Source organism: Chaetura pelagica, unplaced genomic scaffold (genome assembly GCF_000747805.2).
Source record: "Chaetura pelagica isolate M959 unplaced genomic scaffold, ChaPel_1.0 scaffold221, whole genome shotgun sequence".
NCBI classification, from domain to species: Eukaryota; Metazoa; Chordata; class Aves; order Apodiformes; family Apodidae; genus Chaetura; species Chaetura pelagica.
The window spans coordinates 12,489,960-12,506,392 of NW_009952533.1; the positions used below are offsets into that span (position 1 = coordinate 12,489,960).

The 16,433-nt window shown below is 37.5% G+C and overlaps 1 protein-coding gene across 2 annotated transcripts in view; it reads left to right on the forward strand.

Moving 5' to 3' along the window:
- The first annotated feature begins 242 nt into the window (after positions 1-242).
- YTHDC1 (YTH domain containing 1) overlaps positions 243-16,433 on the forward strand; it is a 19,346-nt gene continuing 3,155 nt past the window's right edge. For both annotated transcript variants that reach the window (XM_010008957.1, XM_010008958.1), the window contains exons 1-15: positions 243-373; positions 2,536-2,637; positions 3,242-3,570; positions 3,686-4,040; positions 5,272-5,361; positions 5,865-5,918; positions 6,517-6,611; positions 8,432-8,540; positions 8,641-8,758; positions 9,830-9,914; positions 11,697-11,863; positions 14,349-14,431; positions 15,835-15,871; positions 15,964-16,003; positions 16,108-16,170. In XM_010008957.1, the coding sequence (XP_010007259.1) occupies positions 256-373; positions 2,536-2,637; positions 3,242-3,570; positions 3,686-4,040; positions 5,272-5,361; positions 5,865-5,918; positions 6,517-6,611; positions 8,432-8,540; positions 8,641-8,758; positions 9,830-9,914; positions 11,697-11,863; positions 14,349-14,431; positions 15,835-15,871; positions 15,964-16,003; positions 16,108-16,170 (1,845 nt within the window). In that variant the 5' untranslated portion in view covers positions 243-255. The remainder of the gene's footprint in view (positions 374-2,535; positions 2,638-3,241; positions 3,571-3,685; positions 4,041-5,271; positions 5,362-5,864; positions 5,919-6,516; positions 6,612-8,431; positions 8,541-8,640; positions 8,759-9,829; positions 9,915-11,696; positions 11,864-14,348; positions 14,432-15,834; positions 15,872-15,963; positions 16,004-16,107; positions 16,171-16,433) is intronic.

Consider the following 16,433-nt stretch of genomic DNA (forward strand, 5'->3'; position numbering starts at 1 on the left):
CTGAACTTATTTCTATGGTAAATACAAAGTTATTTTTATGGCCCTTTTGGAGTAGAAGTACTATTTCATTGATTAAAAAAAAAAAGAAGTCTTGCATACCATTTTAGTTTGAAATCACTTGGTCTTGCTTCCTTTTTGCCAAATCAGATTTTTGCTTGGTTGCTTCCTTGAGTATATCTAATGCTTATGGCCAGCAGACAAATAATGGCCTCCCCAAGTTACTTGGCTGCTGCTGCAGGTGAGTTAAATTTCTTCATGGAAGAATACAACTCGCTAGAGTGTCAACAAAAGATGAGTTGCAGGAGACCCCAGTTGGGAGTGTTTGTAATGAAAAGGATTGATTTGGACCTTCTTCTTTCACTAGTCATGAACTGTAAGAAATCTGTCCTTCACTGTTTTGTGGTTTGGGTTTTTTTGTGCTTTCCTAATGCTTATCTTGAGCTGTCTGACGTAGTTTAGCTCATCAGGTTGAATGCCAACAGTGACAGTTCAGTTGAGCAGTATTCCTGATGCAAGCGAGAGATGGGAACTATATGTTGCCCTTTTTTGCATCACCATGCTGCTAAATAAATCTGGGAGTGTTCTTTTAAATAAATTTGATAGATATATCTGCAGAAGGTGATTGCGGGGAGCTCGTCTTGCTCCTGTTTTTCTGGGCTCATGTAAGATTCCAAATAAATCAGGCCCACTTAACCCAGAAGGGATTTATCAGAGAGCATGTGTCGGGATTGCTTATTCCTTTGAATTTTCCTTATTTCTCATTTATTTCTGAACCAACTAATCTGTGACTCTTGTAGTGCCTCTGAATGTTACTGCAGTAGCTGGGTTAATTTTAGTTTACTCAAGTATGCAGTTGCCTCACCAAAAGGGAAGCAAAGCTAAGGTTCAAAATTCATGGTCTAACATGGGTGATATTTTTAACATTCTAATCCTAGTATGCCTCTTTTTCATTAGTCTCCAGTAAAAAAATCTTGTCTCCTGACCTGGTCTAGTCTTCTGTGGGGAAGCAAAACACAAGCCAGGAAAGCACAGGCTTAGCAGTTGTACAGCCACGAATCTGACTCTTTTATGTCTCATCAGTAACAGCAAGAATATTTGATGTGTATATATAGGTTTCTATAAACACAAAAGACTGTTCCCAAGAGAATTATGATGCAGCTTCGTGTTGGATTTAAATGCCCTCTAACTGTAAACTGCAAGGGAAAGGCTTGATCCACCTCTCTCTGCGGCACTGCCTTTCCATCAGCTACAGCAGTTGTGCAGTTTAGGAGCCACTTCTGCATTCCCCTACCACAGCAAATGTGGAGAAATACTCGCAGGAAAGCTAGCACACATGCTGACTTGAGATTCAGTAGCATATAGTAGAGATGAAATTATAATACTAGCTTTTCTTGTGCTGTGGATTGTGTCTGTTTTTAATATCAAGCTGTAAAACTTCTCTTGTGGTGTAGCTCAAGATTTTGAGATAGGTTGCCAAACTCTGGAGAACTTTGTTTGCTGCCTTATCCTGATTTCCTTCAGTACAGCAGTCCTTACTTGCTGCTTTATACAGTGTCTTCTACAGATACTGTAAACTAGCTGAATCCTTGGGGTTTGCATTGCTTTCCTTTTTTCTGAACACAGAAAATTGAATCACAGTAATGCAAAGTGGAAAGAACTAAGAATTCCAAGGCTTTTCAGGAGAAGAAATATGTTCCAAAATTAATAACTTTTCTATTAATTTTCCCATTGCATGCTTAGGCTTAGTTCACTATCATTTTCTTAAGTGCTTGGAATATAGGTCTGGTGTCCTGTAACTGGTGAGTCATTCTTCTGCTGGAATCACCATATATCCTTTTTGGTTTCAGGCAAAGTGAAACAGTCAGAAACAGTGACAAGTTCTAAGTTGCATGACTAAGTGTGGTCACTTAATGCTTATAGCACGATTTTTAAAAAAAACTTTTGCCCTTTTGATCAAAGTGAATTAGTTGTGGACATTTTTTTAGAGCAGCTCAGAATTAATTATGTCACTAGTAACTAATGCTTTTCCCTTCTTCAGTGGGGTGATGTAGCTTATGTTCTTCTTGTTACCTTGCCCTGTTGAGTTTTTTCTACTTGTAGGTGAACCACTAAACCTGCCCTCCTAACATAGCAACAACAGCAAAAATAGTTTAAAGTGCAAAGTCTTCAAGATTTTGGGGAGAGAGGATGCTTGTCTTTGCTTATGACACTCAGACAATCTCCCAATCTCCTTTTTCTCAAATTGTGTATAGGCTTTTTTATTAAGCTTTCTTTTGTAGGTCATCTTTCCTGCAAAGCTTGTGTGATATGAGGAGACATCTTGGGCCTTGTTCTGAGGACTAAATGCATCCTGTGACATATTTTAATTATTTTATTGGCTTTTCTTGATCCCTCCAAATGGAATTACGGAAATAAATCAATACGGCATTAATTTTTGCTTTGAGGCAGCTCTGTGACCCTAAGGGAAATTCTACTCTAGTTTACATATCCAGACTTTTAATGGTTGTTTTTAACTTTTTTTTTTTTTTTTTTCAGATGGTGAACTGAATGTTCTGGATGACATTTTGACTGATGCTCCAGACCAAGATGATGAGTTGTATAACCCTGACAGTGAGCAAGATAAAAGTGAGAAAAAGGGTAGGTGACTTCGGTAGTGGATGTCCTGCAGGCACATAAATGGTAAAAACCATCATTAGGGTTAAAGTCTTTGAAGTAGGAACTCTTACAACCCGATTCAGAGAGTGGAGGAGTTCCAAAAGTCTTTATTCTATGGGCATCTGCTTTTTCATACAACCTTCCAAATAATCAGTTAACTAGGATTCCTTTTTTTTCCTCAAAAGCAATTGCTGAGTCTGGCTTGTTATGGACTTATTTGCTGTTAGAAAATAACTGTGCTTTTTAGTTTTATGAAGTGAAATGGAGCAAGGGGGTTCCAAATTCTGGTTCCAGCTCATTTCTCGATTTGTTTTAGGCCAATCCCATGAGCGTTTAATTAATCATTGCCTTATATAACATTTAGAAAACACTAAGTTAAAAGGTTTGTTCTTTTTAAGTAAAATACATGTTTTAGAACATGAGGTATTCCTAATAAGCAGTTTTGACTGTTGTTGCAAAGCCTACCACTGGAAGATCCTACCTATGGCTGCAGCACAGGGATTACCAAGTACAAAAACAGGAGCTTCTGCAGAATGGTTGGTTTGATATATAGAATAACATTAAACATTATCCCTTTCTTTTTAAGGATCAAAAAGAAGAACTGACAGGATGGAAAACGCTGAAAGCAAGAGACAGAAACCTTCTGTGCATTCATCGAGGCAGATGATGCCAAAGCCTCCTAGTTCATCAGTTAGCAATAACAAGAGAATAGTGAGTACGAAAGGAAAACCAGTATCAGAATACAAGAATGAGGAGTATCAGAGGTCTGATAGAAACAAGCGCCCAGATGGTGATCGAAAGACACGCATGTCGAGCAGTTCCAGGGACCCTTATAAAGGACAACTAGAAAAAACTTGCATGAGGAAGAGGGATATTGACAGAAGGGCAAAGTCTTCTACACCAGATGGTTCAGAGGTATTAAATATTCTCGCTGCCTTATAAATAAAGCAATTTTATGAGACTTGTATAAGGCACATTCTCTTAAGACTGTGTTTTATTACTGCTGATTCACTTTTTCTTTAAACATCAGAGAATCAGGCATGATGTGGATAGAAGACCAAGCAGATCCAGCCATTCTTCTAAAGAAGAGGTGAACTCTGAAGAGTATTGTTCAGATCACGAGACAGGCAGTAGTGGTTCCTCTGAACAAGGCAATACAGAGAATGAGGAGGAAGGAATGGAAGAGGAGGAAGATGATGAAGGGGAGGAAGATGAAGAAGTGGAAGAAGATGGGGAGGAGGATGAAGAAGAGTATGAACAGGATGAGAGAGATCAGAAGGAAGGAAATGACTATGACACACGAAGTGAAGCCAGTGATTCTGAATCTGAATCCGCCTCTTTCACAGATGGGTCAGTCAGATCTGGGTCTGGTTCAGATGCATCAGGTAGGTAATACCTGACACACTAATCTGAAGTACCTTGTGATTGAAAATTTGGCTCCTTGTAAAAACAACTGCTTCTTGACTTTGTTAAAAGCAAGCACAAATCAGTAAGATACTAATTATGAAATGTCACAAGCAAGGAAAAAATATATAGCAGAATTTCCTTACACAAGAATTTGTGAATGTCAGGTTTGCCATACAGACTATGAATGTGTTCTTGATTGCTTTGTCCTGACTGTTCAATACTTTGGAAAATCAGAATTACTATTTTCTGAGGTATCTAATGGCTTAGTTTTCTGTATGATTCATTCTGAGTTGGCTTTGAGGTGTTGTGTATTCATCTAGTTGAGCAACCATGTAGACTGTTGTAGTAAAAGCACCATCTCCCAAGGGAAAGGCAGTTAAATCTGAAGTAGTGATTGGCTTCAGCATAGGAAATTTAAACCTGAGTTGAAATTATTAGCAATTAGGGCAAACTTAAATGTTTTAAGTAAAAACTAGAAACAAATGCGTTGCAGTTGTATGTTAGAACTGTTCCTAACTTGCAGGTGTGAAGTGTTAGTGACACAAATACTTTTAGTTTTGGCTTTTTTTTTTTTTAAGAAAGCAGATTGCAGTCTTAAGATTCCTTATGTATCTTCCTTGTCTGAAGTCTCCATAGGTGGTCATCCTGTTTAGCATTATGCCTCTTTTGGCTCAGCTCTGCTGTTTGGAATTAAAGAACGAAAAGGTGTAACCTAAAGACAAGTGAAGCTGTAACAACGGTTTTAAAAAGCTCCATAGTATAACTTAATGTTAAGAGTGGAAATAATTGCCTGTGTGCCACAGTTTTTTGTTTTCATACCTCTTGCTCTTTTGTTCAGCTCTGAGTGAATGAGCCTGTATCACTATTGCAACACAGTTCGTGCTCTGTGTTGCAAATTTGGCTGAAGGCTGGGGAAAACAGCTAAATCACCCTTACTAAATTATCTAGGAGATAAATTGTGTCTCTAAACTTTGCACAGAATTACTAGATTTGTGGTGTTTATCTGCTTTTAATGAATGAAAAGCTTGAGTAATTAGCATTTTCTTCTTTTGTGAGTGATAGTTCTGGGTCAACAACAGCAATTTTCACATGCAAGCCAAATGCTTGCTTCACTACTACAAGTGTTGATGTACTGTCTCAGTACTTTTTAGCTCAGATTCACTTGCTACTTGTTTAAAATGCTGCTTTTATTTGTTATGGGTTTTTTAGATGAGAAAAAGAAGGAGAGGAAGAGAGCTAGAGGTATCTCACCAATTGTTTTTGACAGAAGTGGAAGTTCTGCATCAGAATCATATGCAGGTATTCTTTCCTTTTATTGCTTGTCATTCTGACTTACTTAAAATCTTAATGTATAATCCAAAATAAGTGTTAACTGGCTGTAGAGATTTATGGGGTATGTAGCTTTGTATAATTTGGTATTGACTTCTGGCATGTTGTGTGTTTATACCTTTGGGGGAAGTAGGCTTTAATGCTATTCTGTTGCTTAAGTGGAATTTTCACTTTTTTTTTTTAACTTGGAAGATGATGATTCAGTGACTAGTTTTCTGAGTAGGAAATTGTTCAAATACCATTTTAAAAAACAAACTCAAACCAACCCAAAACCAAAACAAAACTAAAAAAAACCCAACCAAAAGCCCAAAACAAAACACTCGTACACATTGAGTAGTATTTTTTGTGTGTGTGGGTGCGCGCCAGAAAGCATAATTTGTCATGAATGAAAATGGTATGTGACAAGGCTGTAGAAATTGTATATTATCTCTATTAAAGCTCAATCTGAACAAATGTACTTTGGCTAAACACAGGTTCAGAAAAGAAGCATGAGAAATTATCATCTTCCGTTCGTGCTGTCCAAAAAGGTATCATTTAAATTTGAATTTTTAATGCATGCCCCATAGCAAGTCATTGTCTCTGTTCACTAAATTTCCTGCAAGTAGTAATGTTCCGATATAAGTAAGTTTGAGCACGTCGTTTTTCGGAGCATAACAAGTGAACCTTGAGCTACTTTTGCATGCATTCAAAGCGTTATGCAAAAATTTCAGTCCCTTTGCTCCTTGCAGAAGGAGCAAAGCAAAAACCAAAGTGCTTATATGTGAGAAGAGGAACATTTCAGCATTTTCTGTTGGACAACTCATGCTGACACAAATGTTATCTGGTATTTATCCGAAGATTCTTAAGCAAGGAAATAAATCCTGTATATCGGAACATCACGAATCACGCTGATTTTATTTTATTTTATCTTTACCTGGATAAGTTTTAGTTTTGATTTGGTTTCCCTTGGCATTTTGTGCTCTACAGCTTAGATTTCAACTTGGGTGGTTGACTGTGGTGATACATAGGTAGGAGCTGGATGGGATACAGTTTATTTTGAATGGAATAAGTATCTACACACAAAGCAACATTTTTGACAATTGTAAATATGTACAGTTCTGCTGATTTGATACTTTGTTTTTTCAGACCAAACAAGTAAACTTAAATACATTCTTCAAGATGCAAGATTCTTTCTCATCAAGAGTAATAACCATGAGAATGTGTCACTTGCTAAAGCAAAGGTATGCTGAATTTTCTTCAAACTGGTCACTGTGTCTGTTCTCAAACATACCCACCTTACTACAGAAAAGCATATACATAACGGCATTCTTTTCTACATCACTCAGATCTTTGTAGAGGCAAGGCTGAAAGCTGTCCTTGATTCTTCAAGGCTAGCTATTCTGCTTCCACTGTAACCTAAGAAAGTTTCTAGACAATGAGTCATTCATTTTGATAAGAGTAGGCTAAAAAATGAGCTTCAAGTTCCACTTAGTAATGTCCTAAGCCAGCCTTCACTGGGAATGCTGTGGTGATATTTTCCCCTTTGCATCAGCCCCTGTGTTCATATTGCTGTGCTGTAAGGAGGTCCAGAAGGTTGTTTTGGCTTTCATCTAGTGCTGTAAAAGTAATTATTTTTCTTTTCAGTTGATTCAGGGATCTGAAGCCTTATTGCAAAAATGTATACCTTGCAGTGCTGGTGTAAGGGAGATCCTTTGGAGGGAGGGATTCCAGTGCACTGGACTTCAGCTGCTGAGGATTGGCACTAGGCCACTCTAGTAGTTGTGTTTGCATGTTGTTACATGGAACAGCTTGTAGAGAAAATAGCTACTTTGCTGTAACACAATATACACAGAGTAGATGATTCTACTAATGGAGATTTTCTAAAAGAGAGTAGCATTAAAAAGATTAATCTTAAAATTCTCTTGACAGGTTTGGCTCCCTCCCCCCAGCTTTGGGTCTGGTCTGTGCAGTGAACACCATTCTGACTGGTGTTTGCTTTAGCCCTTTAGAGGAGTATATCCTTTTTCTGCCTCTCCCACACTTGGGGTGGCAACAGTATTCTAGTTTCTGAAGTTCTTAGAGTGGATACCTTGCCTTTCAAAATATAGGCATCAGTGCTTTGCCGCTGCACTTTCAGGAAACTGGCTTCTGTGGTGCTAATGTAAGAAGTTGTTCTAATTGTTTACAGCAGGGCTTCATAAGCAGCCTAAAGACATACACATCTGACTGAAAGTTAGTGAAAAAAATTAATAGTTCTGTGGTGACTCTCATGAATTGTCAGTCACACAAGCAGTAATCTGAGTACAGAGTAGGCCATGAGAATATACCTTCAATAAAAAAGGGAAGAACATTTTCTGTGGTAGATCCTAGATCATATTCTGAGGCTGAAGTTTGAAGATACTAAACCAGCATAAGCTTCTCTGAATTTGCCCAGAGAAATGAGTGGAGTGCTGATCTTGCTGAAAAGTAATACAGTAAACTAGTATTCTCAGCTCAGTTGGTGCCTTAGAACTGATTGGTTTTTCTTGTGAGTTGTCTTGGCAATTTAAAATTTTGATCTGGTGTCTTTCATGTTTTTGACATTTCACTAAGATAGTTCTGAAGTCTGCAAACTATCCTCAACTAAATCTTGTCATACTGAAAAAGTTACAGAAGTCTACGTGCCCACCTTTCAGTACATATGTTGCTGTTTTTTAATAATTTGTGCGTATTGTGTAAAAATACTTGAACTTCCAAAGTAACTTAAAGGATACATTAAAAATATTAAAGGCAAAGGTTTTTTGTACATCTGTCCATGATTATAATTACAAGTGAAACTTTATAAGATGGTCTAAATGCCTCTGCAGTGTTCAAAAAAAGATGGAAAAGCCACTGTTTTAAAAGTTTTATTGTGGGGCAGGCTAAAGATATTTTCTGAAGGAACGGAATGTGGCAATATCTGTATCTCAGAACACTAGTTTGGTTTTGTTTTCTTTATTTGCACTATATACTTCTGTTAGCTAAATCATTTGAGATGAACTCTTACATTTGTGGTGGTGGGGTGGGGGTTATTTTGTTTTAGGGAGTATGGTCGACACTTCCAGTGAATGAAAAGAAGCTTAATGCTGCATTTAGATCAGCGAGGAGTGTTATTTTGATATTTTCTGTAAGAGAGAGTGGCAAATTCCAAGGTAAGGGAAAGTGAGCTATTGTCAAGGTAAGTGAAAGTGAGTTTTATATGCAATAGTTTTTCTTTTGTGTCTTTGTTACAATTTATGTAAAATCCTTTAGGATTTGCAAGACTGTCTTCAGAGTCCCATCATGGAGGATCACCTATACACTGGGTGCTGCCTGCAGGAATGAATGCGAAAATGCTGGGAGGTGTCTTTAAAATTGACTGGATTTGCAGGTAAATAGTTGCTCATTTATGTTGCTGTTTAGTAACAAGGCATAAGATCATTTTTGTGTGTTACTTGAGCACTGACAACATTCTTTTGAAAACTGGATGCAACCTGAGATCTGTCCTCCAATCTCCCCCAAATCTATGCCTCCATGTTACTGAACTTGGAACTCAGGTCTGTAACTGACATAAACTATAGAAAATATTTCTTTTAAATGTAGGCAATTAATTTAGAGGTTTTTTGATACTTGACTGTGTTGCTTCACTGATCTCTTGCACTGAAACCAGAAAACCGTATTCTGAAGTTTTTGAGTAAAAACAACTGCTCGTTTGAATACGCAGCTATGGATAAAAGGGAAAAAACCTTGTAAGGCAATGTCTGTCTTCATCTGACATCTTGGCATCTGATTGAACAATGAAAATGCTGCTCCACTAAAATATAATATGAAATAGTGTCAATATCCTGCATAATGTAGAGGTTGTGAGCAGTATGTTTGTTGATTTAGCTGAATATGTCTTATGGAAAAAGTTTTAAACCTCTCAAGAAAAAGGACTGTTTTAGTCCTTTGAGTTGCATTGCATGATTGTACAAGCACTTTGGGTTGCCAGAAAGACTACAGGGAAGGTGAGACATCAGATTAGAGAAAAGTCTAGATCAGAAAGGTCCTTTGGAATTACTGACTCTCCCATCTCAGCTCAGAGCAGTTCTAGCTTTATAGTTAGGTCAGATGCTCAGGGATTTATTTCAGTAGGTACCATGAGGTACCACCTCACAAAGAGACTGGCTGCTGTATTCCAATAGTGAGATAATAAGCAAGCACCATTTCAGTATTGGATGAAGACCCAACAAAAGTTTCTGTAATAAGGTAGGCTGTCATAGTATGAATGGATATACTGGTGAATACTAAAATCAGTCCAAATGAAATCTTCAGTTACTAATATGTTCATTCAGACACCTAACAGTACAAAGAATAACAGGATTGTTTTGTATATAGTGTCCTGCTGTATGCATTTTAGAATTATTTTTTTTTAATGAAAAATAGAGGCAAAAACTATAAATTATGCCACTTGCATGTTTAGACGTGAATTGCCATTCACTAAGTCTGCACACCTGACCAATCCTTGGAATGAACACAAGCCAGTAAAGATTGGACGCGATGGACAGGTTTGTTAATTTTTATTTTTTTTTCTATAACCCACATCTTCTAGTGCCTGCTTTCAGCTTTGTATGTACTAAAGTTTTATAATCTTTAGATTAGTTGTTACTTGCAGTAGAGTACTGTGACGAAGCACTCAGCTTATTTCTAATGTTGCAGAAGAAAATGGAGAACAGTACAGTGCCAGTTTTGGTTTTCATCTTTGTAATAAACAGTATTTGATGCTTCAGAGCTATAGGGATATTTTGGATTTGAAGTGTAATGTGCCTTGCATTGTATGGTGTGCAAACTTACAAAGCATCAGTTTTTAAGAAATAATTTTGCTGTTTCCAGCTGTTTTGTGCGTTGTATTTTTTTAATCTACTGCATTACTTAGGGCATCAACCCTACCATTACGAAGTATATGCTAAGTAAGTTTTAAGCGGGGTGGCTCTTCATCTGGTCAGGCATACCAGAGTGCAGCTATGTTGCTGCTGTCATCCATTAACCCAGCCTTGACTGAAGTAACAGGTTCTGCTTTCTTGAGGCAATATAGGAGTTGCATAATCACCATACTGTATAGAAAATTTAGGCTTTGTGTGTTATTTTGCACGTAGACGCATTCACCTTGTTGGGTAGCAGAAGTAAAACAGTGTTTTCAGTCTTATTTTTACTTTTGTGTTAAAAAAATAAAGATTTCAGTTAACTTTATTTTTAGTTAAATGGTCAAGGAAATATTTTTTTTAATGTCTGTTCACTTCACTGTAGAGTTGCAATCCAGACATGACTTTCATCTTTTTTTCTTTCCCCCCCCCATAAAATTGCTGTACTGGGTTACTGTTATCCATTTACATTTTGTGTAACTCTGAATGGGTGTCTCTTCTGAGGATGTGTACATTGAGCTTCTTACATTAACAACATCCTTCGGGAAGATGTTCAACAGGCCTGATAGTCCCAGGTCGAAGAAGCACTTTTTGGATTGTTGTGCACCTGACTCCTGCTAGCTTCATTTGATGGCCCCAAGTTCTTGTACCAAAAGAGGGAGTCAGCAAGCGGATCTCTGTCCCTCTCTCCTCCAAGCAGCTCATGGTGTCATGTATCGTGTTTTGTCCCCCATACCCTACCTATTCCTCTTTTATTCTAGGCTGAAGAAACCTGACCTGCTCATGTAGGAATTGTTGCACTCATTCAGTTATCCTTGGTGCTTGGAAGCTTTGAAGCTTCTCCTGTTTCTACTGTCCCCCTATTTTTTGAGATGCAGGGGTCAGAACTGCACCCCAAATTTAAGGTGTGGGTGGAACATGAACTTTCAGTGTGATGTAATGACTTTCTTATTTTGAGTTCCTTTCCTAATGATTCTGAGCACACAATTAGCTTGTTTTGACTACTGTCAATCATTGACCTGGTAGTTTTGTGGACCTGTCTGTCATACACTGAAGAACTCACTTTTGAGGCCATGGCTTTATATGTAAAGCTGGAATGGATTTTTTCCTACGTCTGTCACTTTTCTCTCTGTAATAGGTGGTCATTTTCTTTGTGATGAAAAACAGTCCTCTGATTTTGTAGCAAAACAGTGATGTGGCCTGTATGTCTCATGGGAAGATATGGTTGCCCCAGGTGTTGGACTATTTTATGAAAATTCTAAGTAGTGCCTAAAGAGTTAAAGGTAATGTAAGTGAATTTTGCTGTCTCTAGTGATACTGAAATCTCTTCAAAGTGTCTTTATTTTTAATGTATGTTGTCAATGTATTTTGGTAGAGTTTTCATTTCTTCAGTTTATAAACCACTACTGAACTTCTAACTAATTCTAGGAAATTGAGCCGGAATGTGGAACCCAACTTTGTCTTCTCTTCCCTCCTGATGAAAGTATTGACTTGTATCAAGTCATTCATAAAATGAGGCACAAGAGAAGAATGCACTCACAACCCCGATCAAGAGGACGCCCATCCCGTCGAGACCCTGTTCGGGACGTGGGAAGGTTAGAAACGTTCTTTGGACTGATAATAGGCACATGTATCAGAATAACCTGATGGAGGAATATGATTCGTCAAAGCTTTTCCTGCGATAAAGAAGAGAGAAAATCCTCAAATCAAGCTGCATGGACAAGTTTGTGGCTTCATTGAGGATTTCGCATGGTTCCTTGGTCTGTCATTTTTCAAGAGGAAAATGGGGATCTTTGCTTTTGCAGAAAAAAAGCTCTTAAAGTGCTGTCTAGTTTAGACTAGACATTTATTGAGATAATGCAACGTGTGATGCTAGCTGTAGGTGTGCTTGGCTTGATTATGAGCAGGCTAGATGGAGAGAAGGAAATATTTATATGCCAAAAATGTGTTAATATCTTGTAAAAGCCTTTTCTTTCAGGTGTGTCTCTGGATAAGCCTTATCAAATATGGGACTTTTATAAGGATCACTTAGAATTTTGCAGAAGATGCCGCCTCATTTTGAGGATAAAATATTTAAGTTATTTTGATATTCAAGAGGAGCATTATTGGGACTGTTTCAAATTGTGTCACCGTGATGTGTTAACCCCATTGCCAAATATTCTCTAACATGTAACCACTGAATTCACACATCTTGCTGAGCTACTGAAAACAGTAGGTTCTTCCCAAAAGGGATCGAGTGGCCCTTGGAGACCCGGCAACAAACCAAAAAGAATGGCTGTTGCTGTGTCTGTATATACAACCTTTCCAGATGCTGGCAGTACCTGTGGACTTAAAGTATTTTTAGAGGATCGACACGGTTATTGATCACTGCTATATGAACTTAACATCACTTTCCAGAAAAAAAGGGGGTATAACTTGTTACAGAATTGGAGAAGTCTTTGCAAAGAACTGATATAGCCCTTCTGCCAAACACCATTTCCCCGTGTAGCCACTTTGCATACAGACTGTATGGTTTGGGCTGAAACCTTGGTTAAGTTTCCTCTTTGTGGAAACATCCTGTGGTAGGTACAGATATCCAACAGGAGTCCCCATTTCCTTGAGCTTAAAAAAAGGACACTGTTACGAGTAGGTAGGAGGAAACCTGGCAGCGCCCCCCTATTTTTGGCATTAAAGGACTGAACACCAAGATGGCTTTTGAAGTTAAGCTAAGAGGTTTCCAGTGCAATAAAGTATATGCAAGTGAAGGTTTTGCAATGGACTGCAAACTATACATATAACACCACCACACCTTCTCAAGCCTGCCAGGGCCTCCATTTATGTATGTGGCTTACAGCTTAAAGTCAGTAGTTGGACTACTATATGAACTGTTTCTATCATATTTTATACCGGTCGTAAATGCACTCTCAAAACTACAAGAAAGCGGTATGTTTATTCTTTACACCAGCTTTTATTTTCCTTGATCTGATTTTGCTGTAGATGCAACTGCTTTGTTTTTTGGGCTTTTTACTCATAGTAAAGAATCGGCTTTCATTTTAAAAAAACTTAGTAACTTGTGGGCTTTAAAGAGTGAAGTTGGGAAGGGGGAGGAGAAATTACTTTTTATAAAACAAAAAGCTACAGGAGCTTGTTAGTGAGCAATTTGCACAGTAATTAAGTGATTTAAGAAAGCATTAATTTATTGTCATAAGGAATTAATATCTTGTTGGGGGGAAAGGAATGGATTTGTAGCTGCTTTCTGTTTAGAAACATTGTTATGGTAGCATAATATTAGTGTATCTTGGTGGACCAAAATTAACAGCCAGTGTTCAGTTCTTTTATTAAATGTAACAGCAGCTGGAATGTAACTTTTATTATAAAACTTCCTCCCTGAGAGTGAAGTCCTTAAAGATAAAATTTCTTCAGTAAAAGAGCTCTTTGTATAGAAAGGAGCCCAAATTATTTTAATTATTAGGAAGCTTTAAACTTTCTGTAAAAGGCACCAATGCATTGCTGATAAATTGTTTAGAAGTGAAATTGTTAGAAATAGTACCATTGGCCCAACCAGCTAGAAAAGGTACAGTGAAAAAAGCAATTTCACAAAGCATGCACAGTTTTATTTATAATATTATGGAAATAGACCTTTTAGAGAATTATTTACCCCATAGCTGTGAAATACAGCAATGTCCTTGCCTTTTGACTGTAATGATATATTTTGCCATCTATTTTCATTGTATTTAGTTCTGTAAATTCTTTTGTTATCCATTAGGTTGTTTCAAAATGTAATGTGGGAAGTGCAATGTTAAAACCTAAGTCTGAGTTGTTTTAGACAAATTTGTTACCCTTTGTGTGATACAAAGGTACAGTTGGGTAGAATTCTTTCCTTAACTACCAAAGCTTGTGTAGCCAAAAGGCAACAGTGCAGCCTATTTAATCGAACTGTTGTTCCTGATTATTTGAGTTAAAATTTAAAGCTGTAGGACATTTTGAATTCAGAATTAGTAAATTGAGACTCTGGACAGCTCAAGCTATTCTTGTGAGGTGTTCTGCTGTGACGAATGCTCCAAGCAACCTTGTTTAATCTTTGATATCTAATTTGTGTAGGCGTCGACCAGAAGATTATGATATTCATAACAGCAGAAAGAAACCAAGGATTGACTATCCCCCTGAGTTTCACCAAAGACCAGGTTAATATCTTACTATGAAGATTTGTGTGCACCAATTCACAAGTATTTTCTCTCTTTCTCATTAATTAAAAAGTAAAACAGTGGTATGACTGGGATATAAAAATGAGAATTGTCCTGAGTGCTGCCTGCTAGTTTAACCCATCTCCCTCAGAAGTGACAGTGTTTCCCTGGTTTGAGAGAGCTGAGTTAAACTAGGCTGAGCCCTTTTTAAGAGCTTTAGAATTGCATACATTGTTGAGAATGAGCCTCTCAGGTTCGTTCTTAATACAGGCACAAGAATTGGCTTGACCTACTTATGAATGTACTGGTTGTCCAATTAAAATGTTTATCAGAAATTTCCAGCTGGGAAAGTCAGCTGAGATTGCCCAACTAGCAGCCTATATGTAGATGTGAGAGTAGACATTTGGTTATGTTTTCAGAGATAATTGTTTTTTACAAGCTTGACCTGAGGAAGGAAGGGGGGGGAGGGGGGGAGAATGTTTCACTGCATTTTATGAGAGAGTCTGATGATAAGTTTGAGAAAAGAATTGTTCTCCACAAATGTTTGCAGTGGTAATGCAGCAACAATACAGTTATTATTGCATATTTTTCTTCTTCAGTAAGCAGTTATTAAGAAATTGTCACTTTTAATCTACTGAATCTTACTTCACTGCTATTAGCAATATGTATTCCTTTATTAACGTGTCTTTATCTGTCCAGCTTAACTGCAAAGTCTGTGTTCTTTGATGCAAAAAGAGTTGCTGCTCCCTGGTTTTCCAAGACCATTGTTTAGAGTACAGAACAAAATTTGTTTAAGCAATGAAGCTCAGAATCATTATTTTATCAGCATAGGCATGCCTGGTGTTTTGCACCATTTTAATGATCTCTTTAAAATTTACTTTTTGGGATTTACTAAAGCTGTGAAAATTATTTGCCCTGTGGGACTTTTCTAGAGGTTTTTTAGGTGGTTTTCATTTTCTGTCTAACATTACACCCCAAACCTATTAGGAAATCAGCCTTAGGAGTTGCCCAGATGAACAGATTCTGCTGAAAACATACTGTTAATAAGTAAAAACAGCCATGTTTTGATTGCCAAGAGACAGTACCCTTCAAATCTGTGAGCATTCCCAGTTTGACTAAAATTGAAGTCTTCATTTGCACAGATACCCCCTTGCATATTTGTTTGCACTGTGTGCAGCTTCCTAAGGGATATCTGTATCACTTTTTTGTTAATACATTATACTATTGTTCTGTGTACAACAAGTTGTAAGTTTTTGAGAGTTATTTTGATAGTGAGGGTAGCAACAGGTAGAGACAACTTTACTGTTGGCACAATAGAAAGGAGCAGTTCCTAATGCGTATATTTTTTAAGACTGTTAAGTTGAGATGGTAAATTGAATTAATACTGCTTGATGTTTGAACAGGGTATATAAAGGATCCCAGATATCCTGAAGTAGACAGGTAAGGTGTGTTCATGTTATTAATTTTATGCCCTAGTAAAGTGTCTGTATGGATAAATTGGATTTAGTTCTACAAATTTTTATTCCCAACAGACGATTTTCAGGAGTTCGACGAGATGTATTTTTAAATGGGGTAAGTTGGTGCATGCAGACTTTTTGGGGAGCTTTTTCTGTTCAGCTTTCTGCACTTCCAGAGATCACTCATCACAATGTTAATATTACTGTCTTTCATTTTAGTCCTACAATGATTACGTGAGGGAATTCCACAACATGGGACCGCCACCACCATGGCAAGGAATGGTTTGTGTCTAGTTGAATTTTATTTTTCTCTGTAGAATGTGGCTTTTTATGTTCCCTCTAGAGAAGCCTAGCATATTCAATGTGCACTCAACTCTTCCCATGTCCTAAAATGTGTCTGTGCTGTAACTATGTAAAATTTACAGAGAAAAATTATTTGTATCGGGTATTTTGCAATTTAATTAGCTCTCAGCAGTAGTCCAGCATTCTAGTAAGCAGTATGGCAGCCGGAATTTGGCTTGTTTTTTACCTACAAGAAACTCAAA